This window comes from Sebastes umbrosus, chromosome 9, assembly GCF_015220745.1.
Source record: "Sebastes umbrosus isolate fSebUmb1 chromosome 9, fSebUmb1.pri, whole genome shotgun sequence".
In the NCBI taxonomy this organism is placed as follows: domain Eukaryota; kingdom Metazoa; phylum Chordata; class Actinopteri; order Perciformes; family Sebastidae; genus Sebastes; species Sebastes umbrosus.
The window spans coordinates 10788592-10806176 of record NC_051277.1 but is presented as its reverse complement, the minus strand read 5'-3'; the positions used below and the strand labels follow the sequence as shown (position 1 = coordinate 10806176).

Here is a 17585-nt window from a genome sequence, read left to right as displayed (position 1 = left end):
TGCTTATATCTTTGTTTTGATGCCATGCACTTTTGAAATTATACACTTGGGTTTCAAACGTCCGAGAGTCATAAAACGTGTTCAGCACATAAACAAAAGCATAAGCTTTCAATTCTAGTAAGACAGAGAAAAATAGTTGCATTTACAGTCACGATATGACCTTAAATAAACTAAAGAGTTAATATGAGAATGTAGAAAAAAGCATCTCTTATTCAAACTTGAATATTCAAACACTGAATATACCTGTAAATTCAACATTTGAAATAGAATATTACAGATTTATTGCAGAGCAGGTGATGTAATCATGTCATGACCATATTTAATATGACAAAACATGAATAATCTACATAATAAAGAACACATTTATGCTGTCTAGACACATAAGTATGAGAGAGTTACTTGGAAAGCATGAGCAACATGAATTACTTCATTTAAAGATGGACAAGAATTGTTCCTCGGAGTGCATTAAAGTGTGAGGAGATGAGAACAAAAACAAAAGCAGAATGACAATCATAGAAATTGTCAGACACATACACACACACGCAGATAGTCCTTACCCTGAGGTAGTTGAGGGTGAAGTTGGTCAAACCCATGCGAGTGATGTTTTTGGACAGTTGTTCCAGCACCTGAGGGTCTTGTGCCTGAAGCCAGCAGCGGAGAAAAAAAGTGCAAATATAAGCTATATATTCTGCACATCTTTATTTTGTTATGTTTGTATTCAACTGACTACGAATAAACTAATTATCTACAGGCAATTAGGCTAATTGGCATTCATCAGATAAATGCACATTCGACACATTCACACCCTCGAGTCATAAATGCAACTACTTAACATTGTTATCGCAGTTGTGCCGTGAAGCTGAATGGAAGTATTTCAGGCCTTCATTTCACACTGTTGTCAAACTGTGAGGCTAATTAATCAATATCATTTTGTCATTCCATTTAAATTTCCACACATTTTCAATTTCGTATCTTTGCTGGATTTGATGAAGTTGCTCAGCGTATGTATGTATGTATGTATGTATGTATGTAGGGTCTGGGCAGCACGGAAAATTAGTTTGATTATGTGAAGTTGTTGTGCAAAAATCTGCATCCGTCAATTTGTTTCTATTGTGCTTTATTGTTTTTGTGAAGCTGCTCGATCCCGTTGACAGTTGCATCATTCGTATAAAACTATGGCTGTCAAAGTAAACAAGACAATAACGCAAAAATAATTAACGCATTCGATATTTCGGAGGTTGTAGCGGACTCAGTTTTAAAGCTAGAGTGAAGATAGCAGCATCACATGAAACTAGAAAAACTGAGGAATCAAACTGGTACCAACCAGGTCATACTGGCTTGTTGCGAAGGAGGTTAAATAACGCTAAAAAATTAAGCTAAATTTTGGCGAGGAAAAACTGGCATGGCCATTTTCAAAGGGTTCCCTTGACCTTTGACCTTTGACCCCAAGATATGTTAATGAAAATGGGTTCTATGGGTACCCACGAGTCTTCCCTTTACTGACATGCCCACTTTATGATAATCACATGCAGTTTGGGGCAAGTCATAGTCAAGTCAGCACACTGACACACTGACAGCTGTTGTTGCCTGTTGGGCTTGAGTTAAGCCATGTTATGATTTGAGCATATTTTTCATGCTAAATGCAGTACCTCTGAGGGTTTCTGGACAATATTTGTCATTGTTTTGTGTTGTTAATTGATTTCAAATAATACATATATACATACATTTGCACAAAGCAGCATATTTGCCCACTGCCATGTTGATAAGAGGATTAAATACTTGACAAATCTCCCTTTAAGGTATATTTTGAACAGATAAAAAAATGTGCGATTAATTTACAATTCATCAAGATGAACTAAGGACAATCATGTGATTAATCTTGATTAAATATTTTAATCGATTGACAGCCCTACATAAAACATTAAGAACTGACCACCATCTTCAAATAAAAAAAATCAGCACTGCATAAATTAACTGATTGTAAAATAGAAAACTCCTGGATTATGCAGCATGTGTAGGAGTAAAGAATGCATCTTAAATAAGAACAAAGCCAAGATAGCAATTATAGGAGGACTATTCACCGAGCTTGTTTGCCGCTCCAACAATAAGCAGTCAAATCATAAGAAGCAGTAGGTATTGACAGAGCAAAACATAGCCCAGGCTGAGGAGAAGCACACTCGCATTCACCGCCTCATGAAAAATGTATAATTCTATCTCCAGTCGCATCTCTGTGTGGAGAAAGTCAAGAGGGAAGCGAAAGAGTTCTTCTGTACCGTCAGCAGACCGACATGAGTGACGGGAGGATTGAATTAGTGTGCATTATTTGGCCGACGGCGGATCAGAATCTGAATTACTTTACTCATCAAGTAGAATTAGTCTAAATGCACTGTACAGGAAATCTGTCTCGACAGCACTGGTGCAGCCACGTATCAACAGCAATGTGTAACGGGTAGAACGCCGGCACATATGGTGCAGGGACGACACAGACACTCAGTTCAAGACGACAAAGACACACAAACAACTGAGTACACACTCAGAGTTTAAGATGCATGTTAACAAATAAGATGTTTAAACAGTGAAGGAGCTCCACAGTACATTAAAACTAATGTTAGAGAAGTCTGGATGCTGCTCAGCAGTGGTGCAATGTCACTAAATAAGTATAATTTGAGGTACTTTTTTATACCATGAGGTACAGTTTTATGATACTACTACATGTCAGAGGGAAATATTGCTCTCTTTACATACAAAAAACATGATCAACTTATAAAATATGACCCATTGTTAGGGATTAAAGTACCAAACTTTATATAATGTAGTTATAATGAGCTTTGACCCAGTAAAATGTTGTTTCTACATTAATGAAATGTAATAATAATCAAATAATATAACATATAACAATCACAGGGGCCGATTTTCAGCATACGAAATACTTACTTTTGATACTTTGAGTACATTTTCCCTTACAATACTATTATATATAATACTGTTGTTTATGTTTATGTTTATTTTATTTAGAAAGGTGCAATGCACATTAATTAACATGAGCCATTATGCAAATGTGACAGATTTAGCCATACAGGCTAATTTTTAGTTGCAGTCACTGGCAAGTTGATGGCATTAAAGAAAACATACATTAGCACATTAGCACAATTGAAAGCACATAAGCACATCATTATATTGTATTGATGACTACTTCTTACTATTCACTATCCATTTAGATAGTTTATTCTATATATAGTGGATATACTGTTTATGTTAATGCCTCTTTGTAGACTGTATGTTGTATTACTGCTGCTATTAATGTGTTTAACAGCTGTTGTATCTTTGCCATGCTGCATTATTTGTAATTAATTTGAATTCATCTATATGGAACTGTAAATTGTGTTATTGTTACTTTTACTTAGGTAAAGGATTTTTGGGATATTAAAGCTGAACCTGAACTTGAAACAAACATCAACGAAAGGTTTCTGAAGGGACTTAATGAAGGCAACGGTTTACTGCTGGCTGCCAACGAGCACTATTAAAGCCATCGTCACGACAAATGTAAGAATAAGTAAAACACTAAATGTCTTATTGAACAAAAAACAATCGACAATTTTGATTCTGACTTCAAAACAGGTGAGTTTCTGAAGTCAGCATCTAGTGGGCGCTACAGGAACTGCAGAAACAAACACCTACTCTGTCCTCCCATCATAATATGTAGTAATTCCATGGCTACATTTCAAGTTAAAACAATTACACTATATTATTCTAATGCTTATGTGCTTCTACTTAAAGTGTATTGTTTGATACAAATTTCCATCACTGAACACACACCTCTAGCATCTAACATATTAATATCAAATACAGGCTGCTTCTTTAAAAACTTCTGAAACTAAAATAACTTTATTTCTTTTCCAAACATTTCCTCTTGTTAAATAAAAGTGCAGCAGTAGCTCGGCTCTCATCAAAAAACTGGGCCCTGCTACATCTGTACTGGTATCTGCAGTTTCAACTTTCCTGTTCTGACTCCCATGTGTCCGTATCTGCTTTCATTAGTCCAGGCAACGATCAAAAGACTGAACTCACACACACTCGCACACAAATCACTGAAGATCTGGCCAGGACCCACAAAACCCCACAATATCCCACTCTCCAGGAATTAGTGTGAATACCCTGAGGGGCCAATTTATTGGTGAGTGAAATTCATATGAAGATTTGGCCAAAAAAAAAGAAGCCGGCTACACGGACGAAGCTGCCTCTAACACACACCTTTAGTTCCATGGGGGTAAATGGAAAATACTTGGAATGAATCTCGTTTTATGGGAGGAGCTGCATGTATACTAACTGTATTGGATATCACTGCTAAAAACTATTGCTTTTTTTTGGGTAATATTTCTCACCAAAGCCCCTTTTCAACAGGGAATACGTAACATTACTGGCTTCATCTATCTGTTAAAGTGATGTCTTTTGTCATCCAGACATTGGTAACTTTTATGTAAATGTTCCCTACGGCTCTTTTCAAACATGACAGGACATTTACGGAAAGAGAGGAGGCGTCGTCACCGCTGTGAAACAGCTGTGAGTTGAGAAGTTTAATGATATGAATGGAGGAAGGTGTTTTCTGTTCTCTCACAGGCTGCATCACTGATGGATTTTATCTTTCCCTTGAAGCTTTAATTTATGACGATCTTCTAGTGAATCTCCTAATAAATGTTCTCATCAATTTCATCGTTTATTAGGTAGCGAACTCCGCTGACTGTTTTATAAAGTCTGACGTTCAGTTGGGAATTTCTATTTTCTCACAAGCTGTGGATAAAGTGTTTTGATGGCTATTCTTTTAAGATGAAAGCTGAAAATACAAGGAATGAGGCAGCTGGTCTAAGTATTGTGGTTGTACAGGATTTTGAGTCGGCTCCTTCAAACTGGTTCATATTTTAGCAAATTGATTTAATTTCCTTTCAGCATGGGAGATGATATTTGGGTAAAATATTATAAAGATCCTAATCAAGTGAACAAGACGTACATTTCAATTCTCTTTGTGTATTTAACTCAGTGGGCAACCTCTAGATCTGAAAAGTGAAGCCAATGCAGAAGTGTCTTAAACCTGCATTCTTTCTAACAGCCAGCAGGGGGCGACTCCTCTGGTTGCAAAAAGAAGTCTGATTGTATAGAAGTCTATGAGAAAATGAGCCTACTTCTCACTTGATTTATTACCTCAGTAAACATTACAAACATGAGTTTATGATCTCAATCGCTAGTTTCAAGTCTTCTTCAATACAGTATGATGTTCATTTAGTAAATTATTTAGTGTCAAATAGACCATAAAGCAGGGTATGCTTTAGGGCGTGGCTACCTTGTGATTGACAGGTCGCTAACAAGGCATTGTCCGGTCTGGGAGTTGTCCGTGTTTTTGTCTTACAACTTTAATTGTTTCAAAGTGTGTTTTCAGTTCATGAAAGTTTAAAGAATTTTGGTCACCTAAAAATGTCTTATTCAGTGTTTGGTTGTTCTTAGCTCCATCCTTGCTTGTCTCTTCTGGTTGCAAAGAAGCAAGATAGCGACGGCCAAAATGTCGAACTCGAGGCTTCAAAACAGCAGTCCACAAACCAATGGGTGACGCCACGTTGACTAGGTCCACTTCTTATATACAGTGTATCATTTAACTATGTGCTGCCATATCAGCATTATCATTGGAGTCAGACTTATGCCGCATTAAGGTTTATATAAATGTTGGTAGGTCCGACCTGGTAAGATTACTGTCATGACTTTAACACACAGTAAAAGTGTCTTGGCAGCTTACGTAGACATCAGATCAACACATGCACAGAGGTGTATGTCTGAAAGAGAGTTTTGTATATAAAAGCGCCACTATATATCACTGGGGCCAATGTGAATATACACTCAGTTGCCAGTTCATTAGGTACATCTAGCTTTAAGTAATGTCTAATACAACAGTCCTGGAATAAAACCGCCATGGTTATAATGTTCAGTTTTGTGGTGCTGTTGGATTGTATTGTGTGATTCAGGGAGGTGTTCCTGTTATTTACAGTAGCCCAGCCTCACTGATAGAAACTGGGGTGGACAAAATAATAGAAACAGTCACCATGTCTTATTTGGCTTCCTTTATTTATAGAAAGATTGAATTATTTTTCCCTAGCGGTCGGGCTGTATCCTTCAGTTCAAAATCATGTCGAAAAAAGAAGACCTTCTGCTACAGTAGCTCCGGATTCACTCCACGGCTGCAGTGACTAAATGTGTGTTACACTTTTAGTCACTTAAGCAGATTATTCATTCGACCTTGTTTTTTTTTTTCTCTCTCCCTTTTCAGACAAGGGCCCTTTTTTTATCCTCAGTGGCCTTTGATGTCTGCAAATAAATTGGTTTGCAAAAAAACCCTCCAAACTGCTTTGTTGGCGTTTAAATTTCATATGCTCATGAATAGCTTCTAAAAAGTGTCTTGGCAGAGTGCAGAGACCCCCTTTAGGATTGAAAAAGTGACACCTAAAAACTCTGGGAGGGGTTTGGTCGCGTGTTAATGATGTCACACTCACGTGCATGGCCAGGATGCTGCGGGGGATGAGCTCTCGGTACTGCCGGATGGTAAAGTGCCACGTCTTGATCCTCATCAGATCATCAAAGGCAAACTCCAGTATCAAACGACCCTCTGTACAAACCTGGACAAAGATCACATAGTTAGCGTTACTTTACATTTCTCCTCAGCCTCATATCTCTTCCAGTAATCTTTAACCGGCTGGCAGGCGGCCGTCAGCTGATTTGGACGCAGACAAAAAACAGAAATCAGTGTTTATTGGCCAGGCGTGATTTCTGATAAAAAACGCTGGAAGGGTTTCGTCTCCGTTTTGGAATTTGTTCAAGGACTTTGTAGAACGGAGCGAGCTATTATGCGCCCAATATTTACTCCGCTCGCTTCCCTCATTCAGAGCATCTGTCCTTGGGCCTCTCAACCATCCAGCTATTTCTAAAATGTGAAAATAAATGTAATCTGGAGAGGGGTGTGTTTACACCAGAGACAAAAGAACTTCAGGTCAGAGAGAGTTGCCAATTAGGAGGAGAGAGAGAGAGAGAGAGAGAGAGAGAGAGAGAGAGAGAGAGAGAGAGAGAGGAGAAAAAAAAACATTTTTTCGCCCCTTTAGCTGAATTCAGCGCTTGCCGGGGCCCTTGCGCTTCTCCCATATTTCGTTGCTGTGACAACCGCGGAGAGAGAGGAGAGAGACAGACAGAGAGAAGGGGGGAAAAAAAATCAGCTGATTAGTTGGCATGGCAACGGCAAAGATGTAATCCCACCAGACACACTCTAATCAATGCCCCCAGCGCAGATGGTCTCCTGAGGATCAGCAAGAAAGAGGCTAGCGGCCATATTGCACCCCCCACCCCCCCCCCCCACCGCCCTCCTCCCCACCCTCTTTCCCCACCTCCCACCCACCACCCACCTACCTACCCCTGCTGGTCACGTGCTCCACCGCTAACTCAAAAAAATAAGTATAAATAGAAGCTCGACTGCTTCAAAAAACCCTGAATGCAGAGCTGTAAAATGTGGATACTGTATAATGATCTCACTCTTTGTGCAACAATGCATTTCCAGAGTTATTGAGATTACAATATACAGAGAGTTTTGTTCTATAATGTGACACCTGCTATTAAAAATAAACTGATTAGAACAAATGAAGAACGACACCAACTTTTGAAAGACAGTAGCTGCACTTTAATGTTTTACACCGCACCTGTCCAGAATGAACTAAACCACCACGTTAGGGCTTCTATCCGGATATAGATAATTTCATATCTCGATAACAATATATATCATGATATAGCAAGTTTTTTCTGGTAATTCGATAACTAAATAGCCTATATCAAATAACCACATTGTAAAGCCTATTTTTGTGTGAATTAAATACTTGACAAATCAAAACTACAGAGTATTTTCTCATTTAATTAAGAACTTTAGTGCAAAATGAACGTATCTGTTTCAAGTGAAATTATAGAGAAAAAAATATATATATATTTCCAGCTATACACTACTTGTGTTAACATGCATGCACACAGATCAGATTAAGACAATATTTTGATTTAACTGAGGAGTTTGATCAGATTTTCGGAGAAATGAGTTAGTATGTGCTTGTTACTATCAATTTAGACGACGTAATTGTGCATCACGATATCTCTATATATGATTTCATCACGATACGATTCCATTGAAAGACAATAAATTATCATATTGAATTATTGCTCTAAGCCATGTATACCTGTACCTTGTCCTTGATTACATATCTCTATTACTGTTATCACTATGGGAATAGTATAAGTAGCAGTAATATGGTGTACATTGCATTAGACAACTTATATTATTACTTTATTATTATTATTGTATGTTTATATCATATCATATGCTATTATATCTTCTCCGTTTCCAATATATATATATATATATTGCATAATATTGTATCATTACATTATGTACTTTTTAGTAAAATGACTTCCATTTATATAGATTTCTTTTTGGCTGGATGACTATTAAAAACTTGAGTTGTGATTCAAGAAGGGAACTTTTTTGTAGCATATTTTATTTGCCAGGCTTGGAAGGGGAGGCAGAATATTTTGTTTAAGACCGAGCGGTCGCTATACTTGTCTTTATCATTGATGCTGATACCTATATTCACATCATGGCTGCAAGACCACTGGATTTACACAGTTCACTTATATAGTCTAATGTATTGTAATGTATATACTGTATATAGATTTTTAATATCATCGTTATTTTATTCATTTTATTCAAATTAGTTTTTTGTAATCTCTTGGCTCTTATCTGTGCTGCTGGAACATGTGACTTTTCCCCCAGGGGTGAATAAAGTCTTGCCTTTTTTTATACTGAATGAGGAACTTTGGGTTCTGATTTCATTTCTTCTTAAAATACATATATAGCATTTTGGAAATTAACACTTCCTTTTCACTGACTGACACAATTCAATGCTGGTTTTAAGTGCAAACACATCTGGAATCTGCAACAGTTCGGATAAAGGGCTTGTCTGAGCTAGATAAGTGTGGATTAGACTAAAGCAATGTTTGGAAATAATCCTTGGTGTTTAATGGACACTTAAAAAAATGGCCTTTATCTTGTATTTTTATATTTAGTCTAATTCCAACAGCAGATTGTCCAACAGCTGACCTCAGTGTGAGAAGAGAGGATGCAACATGACTTGTAACACCCCCAAAATATAAAACAATACCTTCCCAAGAAGTCAAAGTGTGTGTATAAACCATTGCTGTACAGTGAGAACTTAAAACAAAAAAAAGACATATACATGAAATATGACCTCTGCATTTAATCCAACGCATTTTTAGAAGCAGCGGGCTGCTGTAACGCGCCCAGGGAGCAATTTGGGGCTCAGTGTCTCACTCAAGGGCAATTTGACATTTTGACAGGAGGACCAGGGGATCAAACCGCCAACCTTGCAGTTAAAGGACGCTCCACTCTACCCACTGAGCTACAACCCCGAAACAATTAATTTCCAAATTTGAGAAACTTCACTGAAGAAAAGCCTTAAAGCAACAGTGTGTAGGATATGGCTGCATCTAGTGTTGAGATTGCAGATTGCAACCAAATGAGACTTCTAGTGTGCTAAGCAAGTAGGAGAACTACGGTGGCCGACGCAAAATTGTGAAAGAGCGAATGGCCCTATCTAGTGCCAGTGTTTGTTTTGTCCGTTATGGGCTACTGTAGAAACATGGCGGCCAGCTCTGCTAAGAGGACCCACTCCGTATGTAGATATAAACACCTAAAGACGAAAACTTAATGATTGGTTAACACAATGTTTATTATGTTTGGCATAATATCTGTAACCTTTTTAGTTTTAGTTTCATTTTTTTTTTTTTAATTAATTATTTGTTTTGCTTTGTTGTGTGTCCTTTTATCCTTTTATTTTGTTTATTTATTTATTTCCTGTCTACCTTGATTATATGTCATGATGGTGGCTTACATCTTGGAAAATAAAGTTATATATATATATATAAAGTCAATGATTTGTATTTGCAGGTAATTATACACTAAAAAGACATACTAATTAAAATTATATTTCATTTCTGCCAATAGATCCCCCGAAATGTTACATACTGTTCCTTTAAAACCCCATATATATCATTTATTTTGCAAAAGTACACTGAGAACTAAAACAACAAACAATATTTGTGTATTATAAACATACTGTATATGCATATTATTGAAGTTTTGCCTCCAAAGTTATCAACACTTAACCCCCGGGTTCTCAGCCCATGTTGAATTATAAGAGGAAATGCTATAATTAATCCACTAGTACTCAAATTGCTGTTGAAACTGTGACTTCAGTGTTTTTCCTTCCCTCCTTTGAAATGAAATGCATCATGGTCATTATGTGTGTGGATGAGTTTTCATGCCCTTTGGGAAACCTATTAAAAGACCAAATACTTAGGCATGTATGAGGAAATAAGTACTTCTTTACATCATTCCTGAAAGTGTATTTTTTTGTAGATTTATGGTATTTAGCCACCAGCAGTGAAATAAGTTGAATTGTGTTTGCTGGTGAGCCGGTGTCCTCTGATGCTTTCCGGTGCTGTAGCCTACAGTGAAACAACGCTGCACTATTGATTTGTTTTTCCATAGTGCCAACTGTGTCTTTAGCATCGCCTCCACTATCGCTCTTATTTCTCCTAAATAAATTGGCTAACCAGCTAAATCCGAACCAAAATAAGAATCACCTTAATTACCAAGTGGAATAGGAACTTGTCTTAGTGGCACTGGTGCAGAGACATTAACCACAAATGCAACCGAGGCAGCCCTTTTGCCACAGACTCCAGCATAGAGTCAATCATACAAAACTATTTATTTCTGAGAGAGCATTGGTTAAAATCTAATATTTCTCACAATGGCCGTAGCTAAATAGTGTTCCCTTATGAAAACTAAAAGGAAAGAAAAGCCCCCTGAATTAAAAAGTGGTCCATTAAATGGTACAGCCCCTCACAGAGAGTCCCCATTGATTTAAGAGCAGGGTCATAAATCTTCCACACAACGGGGCTGAGATCAGGGGATCTCCGGCTCAAAAGAGCAAGGAAAGAATAACAGCGACGTCCTGCTGCTGAGACACTATTCAATACTGTACCCAAACATGACAATCAATTAACAACAGAGGAGCTGAAGGTCATTAAATTGATTATTATGAGCACTCATGACTGCTTCTGGTGAATATAAATAGGATCAAAGTTGACTAAATATGCTCAATTACAGCGACAAGCTGCTGACAGGCTTTATAATACTGCACCTCAACACTCCACCTTCTGTATCAGGAAGATTATAGAGTTTAAGATTACAGCATATATTGTTATTTATGATTAATGCACATGGGGCTGGGCAATATATGGATATTATATTGATATTGTGATATGACAATAGATATCGTCTTCGATTTTTGGATATTGTTATACGGCATAAGTGTAAGTCTTTTACTACTGATGATTACTTAATTATCAAAAATCTCATTGTGTAAATATTTTGTAAAAGCACTAATGGTCAATCCTACAATATCGTTGCAATGTTGATATTGAGGTATCTGGTAAAAAATATTGCGATATTTGATTTTCTCCATATCGCCCAGCCCTATATGTACATATAATCAATGTTACTGTCAATATGTTAAGTTTAGAGCTCATAAGATTAGTCGATTAATCGATTAGTCACCACAAATATAATTGGAAACAATTGTGTGAATCATTTAATTTGCTCTCATATGAATATTTTTCTTAGATTTCTATGATAGTTACCTGAATATCTTTGGGTTTTGGACTGTTGGTCGTGCTCAGGGAACCTGTGTTTATACTATTTTCTGACATTTTAGTGTACAGACCAAACCATGGATCAATTAATCGATGATGAAAATGATCATAAGTTGCAGCCTTAAGGCCGTTCCACACCAGAGGCGTGACGAATAAACAACATGAAAATGCTAAATACTTGCCTACGAATATTATGTCTAGGGCTCTTATTGTGAAAGCTAAAAAGGGAAGTAGTGGATCTGGTCTGTTCTGCCTCTGTCAAGGTTGAAATAAAGTTTGCCGTCCTGGTTTGGACTACAGAGCCTCCATGTTGCTGTTTCATAAATATAGGCGCAACTCAACTGGTTCCGCACAACGTGATTGGTTGATGACTTTATTCGCGGTGCAAAATAAAAAAAAAACCAACCTTGTTCCGAAAAAAGTATGTCCCTTTTTCGCTGCATAATATTTGTGTTCTGTGTGAAAACACTCAACAGTTCGGGAAAAATATATTGACGTGCGAATTAATTGCACACAAAAAAAACGCTGCTTGTGTGTAAAGGCTTTTAACTGAGTTAAAGCAAATACATTAAGATGAGTGCGGCTGCAGGATGTTGTTGAACATAACAATCAACTTACAACTGTGAACTTAATTTAACAGCTCAAATGAACTTTCTAAATCAATACAACATTTGTTTTTAGGATAAATATGGTGTCATTGTGTACAGCAGAATACATTTCAAACTTATGAATAGTATATGATTGGAGTTTCCCAGTGGCCTTATTAAGATGCTACAAACAGTAATTGTAGCATCACCGGTTTGATTGCAGCATTTGTTGAGAGCCCTCACCTCTCTCTCTCTCTCTCTCTCCCAGTGTTTTCTAAATATCCCTACTGTCTTCTGTCAATAAAGGTTAAAATGTCAAAACGAATCTAAAAGTAATAATAGTATATAATAGTATATAATCTAAAGCTAAAACTGTCAGACGTGAATATGCAAATTAAATCGGGTAAAAAAGTGGTGGACTCTTGCACACGGTCTGTCCAAACTCTACTGAAAAAGCAGCTGCATTATGGTCATGGACTTTCATTAGGAATAAAACAAACAATACAAACAAACAAATTCAGTAATTAATCTAAATGCAAAAACAATACATGCATAAAAAGATCAAAGCATGTCATAGTAAATAGAATGAAAACCTGAGATGACAAAAATAATAGGGATGTGTGTGACGACAACACAAAGTAACTTTAAAAAGACAAACAAATAAGGAAAGCAGAGGGGAGAGGGTTAGTCACCTACTCAGTATAGGTTTCCCATCATAACATAACGTATGGGTAATATGAAGCTTAAAGATTCAGGGGCTCATGTTCATTTGCAGTATTAAAAGGAATGTCAGCAGCTTGTTGCAATAGTTGAGCCTATCGTAGTTAACTCTAATCCTATTTATATTCACCAGAGGAAGTCTCGATGCTGTACATCTCATTATAATCAAATTAATAACCCTCACTGCCATTTTAAGTATTGATTCTATTGCTTCTATGATATTTACGTACCCTGAAATTAGGATTGACAAGTATTTTAAAAAGTATAATAACTGATAAAAGGTTGATTAACATGAATAGAATTTAATATCTACAATCATAACAGAAGTAGAGTGACAATTCCTGAAAAACTACAATCCAAGCAAAGCTCTGAAAAACACACACAGCTGATAACACATCCACTCGTCAATTTCTCCACTCAGGGAATTAAATTCACTTGAGCTGAGATCACCGTGTCACGAACTCGCCTTTTGCTCTTTGCTTGCCTCCCAGCGTGGAGGAACCCCCCAACTGGGCACCGGTAACAAGGGCCGTGCCCTCCGAGCTAACACACACTAGCCAGGAAAAGGCAAAGCCTGCTGGGTAGTGAATAGAGGTGCTGGGACCGCTGGGAGGTTGGGGGCTTTTGGTCAAATTGGCACCCCGTGTCACCTTGTCAACACCTCGCCGCCCTGTGAAACACGCGCACATTGTTCACCAGCACCCGGGTAGCAGCACCACCCACTCTAAGCTCCCTGTTAACTCTGCCAGTTCGTTAGTCTGCAGCATCTCGCCAGGTGAGCGACGGCGGGGAGAGAAAGAGAGGCACGAGACTGTGCTGAGCTCCTTTACTGCATCCCTTTTCAACCATTACATCAACTTGTCAAACTATCTTTTATATACTATATATTTATATCTCATAGATATTCCTTTTAGAATGATTTGTATTGAATGATTTGTTTTTCTTTCATCATAGTGCACCTTTTGTTTTATTTTTAGAAAAACAACTTGTACAAGCTGCTTTGTGCCTCAAGGATAATTCTGGTTTATTATAGCTTCAGCCTATTTTCAGAGTTTTGGACATTCATTTCTATTGGTGATGATCTGGGAACATGGTGATATCACTACAATTACAAGAAACACGAGCGAAGACAATCAGACAAACTGTAAACAAGGTCACAGTTTAGCCACATTATCTACCAGTGGTTCCCAAAGTGGGGTTCACATTTACATGAATCACAAATCTATACTTTTCAAATAAATCAAAAGAGAGGAAATAAGAAATAAACACAATATTAAAAACCCTTATATAACCTGGTTATGCTGCAGCTCAGATTGGTGATATGACAGCTTGATGGTTGCCAACGCTAAATGTTTTCTGGAACATGGGTTTTCCAGATGCACAGAGCAAGCGAAGGTAAGCTGGAAAGATGCTGATACATGTTGAATATGAAGGAGGCTTTGTTTTGAAACTAACCGCATAACTAAACCACATTATTTGGGGGTAAAACCAAAAGTTTGCACACCTAAAACGTTGGTGTCTCATTGCACAGGAAAAATGCGAATGCACAAATATGACAAGAACAGCAGGAATGATAATGTTTCGGTAGTATTTTTACTGTTCTGTTGACACGGACCTACAGTTTGTGTCTGAAATAAAGTTGAACGTTTTCTCCTCAAAACTAGCTTGGCTAAAAACAGTGTTAATTTCGTTAACTAAAAATATGACTAAATATGTTTGTCAACAACCTTTTATTAAAGACGAGATGATGACGAGATGACACCATTCAACACTGTGACTATATCAACATGCAATATTGTTGACGAAAAAAAGATGAGAGAGACGAAATTATCAGCCCTGTCTCCTAAAAATAACGTTCCCATACAACTAAACTGCATTCTCAATGATGTTTGTAAGGAAACGTATTTTGTGCTGGATTGCGTTTGTCTTTGACGTATCACAAAAACGTTTGTAAGTCCGCGGACGGGCGCAGCGAGTGATGTAGTACAATGAGCGACGTGCAGAGCATGTGACGTAGCATATTGACGACTTCCCCCAGGAGACCGCTGTCCGTGTCCCATGTGAAACATTTTAAACCAAACCATGATGTTTTTTACTAAACCTAACGATGTAGTTTTGTTGCGTTTTTTGTTTTGTTTGAATTTACAAAATGAACCACGTGTAGTGTACGTGTAGTTATGGTTTTCTTTGACTAAGATATGACTAAACTGCCCAGACTTTTAGTCAACTAAAACGTGACAGAAGAAAAAAGACGAGGCTGACTAAATATGATAAAAACGAACGAGGACATTTGACAAGACCAACTAAAAAGAAAATAGCTGACAAAATTAACACTAGCTAAAAAAATAAATTACTGCATGGCTTACAATATGGGAAACTTGTTAACAGTTAGTTAACATTTGTACTGTTTATATGTTTATCTTTTGAATGCTTAACTGTATTAACCCGTATTATAGGTATTATAGTAACTAACTGTGTTGGTTTTGTTGGTATTATGTCGGCCCGTCACCTGGACTCCTGCATTTTTACTACTCTATGTTTACACCAAGGATCACAATGGCAATTAGTCTTTATTGTTTTACCCTTGACCTTTATATTGTCGTGTATGATTTGACGTCCTTCTTCTCGACATGTCAAATAAAATAAAGTACGATCGTCTGACTGCTGGTGTTTCTCTCCCTGTACGATGTCTTTTTAGCCTCCCAGATCTCAGCAATTAACTTGGTGACTACGGAGTCGTTATTACTGACAGGAACGATCGCTAAAACTACCAAAATAAAACCCCAAATTGTAATAAACCAGAGCTATCCTTTAAATATGGCCATGTCAATAAAACCAAATCTGAATTAGAAATTTTGAAAGAGAAAGAGAGAGAGAGAGAGAGAGAGAGAGAGAGAGAGAGAGACGAGCAAAGAAAGAGACAGATACAGGCAGAGAGAGAGAGTGGGAGAGCAAGAGAGCGAGTTGGGAGCTGGGGATGATTTCTCTAGGGATGAAGGATGCGAGTGTGTGTGCATGTGTGTGTGTGTGCGTGCATGTGTGTGTGTGTGTGTGTGTGTAACTGTGTGTTGAGGGTGCAGGAGGGGGGGGGGTGTTGAGAAGAAGAAGAAGAGGGGGGGATGAGAGAGAGCGGTGGAGTAGAGAGAGCGAGGGGAGAATGAGCGAGCGAGCGAGTCAGGCAGGGGGATGAGAGAGAGGAGGAGGAGGAGGAGGAGGGGAGGTGGTGGAGGAGGGAGAGGATGGGGGGAGGAAGGACGGGGGAGGAGGAGGAGGGGTGGTGGTGGTGGTGGTGGTGGAGGAAAGCGAGGCGAGGCAGAGCTGATTGAGATTCGGGCCTCCAGAGCTGCAGGCTCGCTGCTGCTGCTGCTGGGAGCTCAGGGAGAACACGCTCAGTTATTGGAATTCTTTTTTTCTTTTTTCTAATGAATTAATTCTTCTCATCCAATTTAGGTGAAGATGAAAAGAGAGCAGCGCTGCGAGCATCAAATTTAGCTTTTTGTTGACCGGGCCGGGGCCGTTCTGTTTCTGTTCTGTACGGTTAATATCGGACGCTCGTAATATATTATGTTTTTTTTTTTTGTTCCTTTTGGGAAGCCTTGTTTACGAAAACCAAACAACAGCAGCATTTCCTGTGTGTGTGTTATTGGGGATGTTTCATAAGCATTTACTGATATGATAAGACAAAGAGCACAAACACCCATTCACACATACGCCACCACCACATGAATACAAAATCATCTCCCCTCCGAATGTACAGAAAAAGTGATACGACCTCATGAGCACAAACCCACGTCGGCAGTCATGCATGTAAACATACACTCACACAGACAGCAGTACTGAGGTAAACACCTGTCTCGTGTGAAATGATGGTAATATTTGACTTTGGTATGCTAAATAAAGGTCTTGCACTACACTACTCAAAAACTTTTTCATGTGTAAATGATTTTTTCTTCAGAATCCAAATCGAAATGTGAAGTATTACAACATGTTTCTGGATTGTGTCGAGGCTGCGTTTCAAAACAGGTAGACTAATACAAGTAATGTGTACGTATATATGAAAGATGTGACCATATTTTTTATTTATAAAGTTAAGTCTCCAAACTCTTTGTGCAGACCCTGTTCATTCATACAAATATTAATCATATCAATTAAATCAGAAACACTTAGGTGAACATACTGACCATTAATACAAATGATTGTATAGTTTCATATAAAAGAAAAGGCTCTGCTCTTTTACAGTATTTGTGTATGTAATGTGTATTTTTATAAATAGGGTTGCACAAGATTATGAATACCATATACAGTAATAATCTAATGTGCAGAATACTTCTAAAGAAATTGCGTTTAGGTTACAGTATGTGTTTATGTGAGAAAAAATAAATATTGGTCAATATGTCACGATCAGATTTTTTTAAGTTCTCAAATAAAAATATTAGGGCTGCCATTTGATTAAAATATTTAATTGCGATTAATCGC

At 37.8% G+C, this 17585-nt stretch overlaps 1 protein-coding gene across 6 annotated transcripts in view; it reads right to left on the bottom strand.

Moving 5' to 3' along the window:
- Nucleotides 1-17585, bottom strand: part of ldb2a (LIM domain binding 2a) — a 113586-nt gene that overhangs the window by 22548 nt on the left and 73453 nt on the right. For all 6 annotated transcript variants that reach the window (XM_037780479.1, XM_037780476.1, XM_037780478.1 and 3 more), the window contains exons 4-5: nt 6534-6656; nt 558-641 (exon numbers count right to left, since the gene is read on the bottom strand). In XM_037780479.1, coding sequence (XP_037636407.1) covers nt 558-641; nt 6534-6656 — 207 coding nt within the window. The remainder of the gene's footprint in view (nt 1-557; nt 642-6533; nt 6657-17585) is intronic.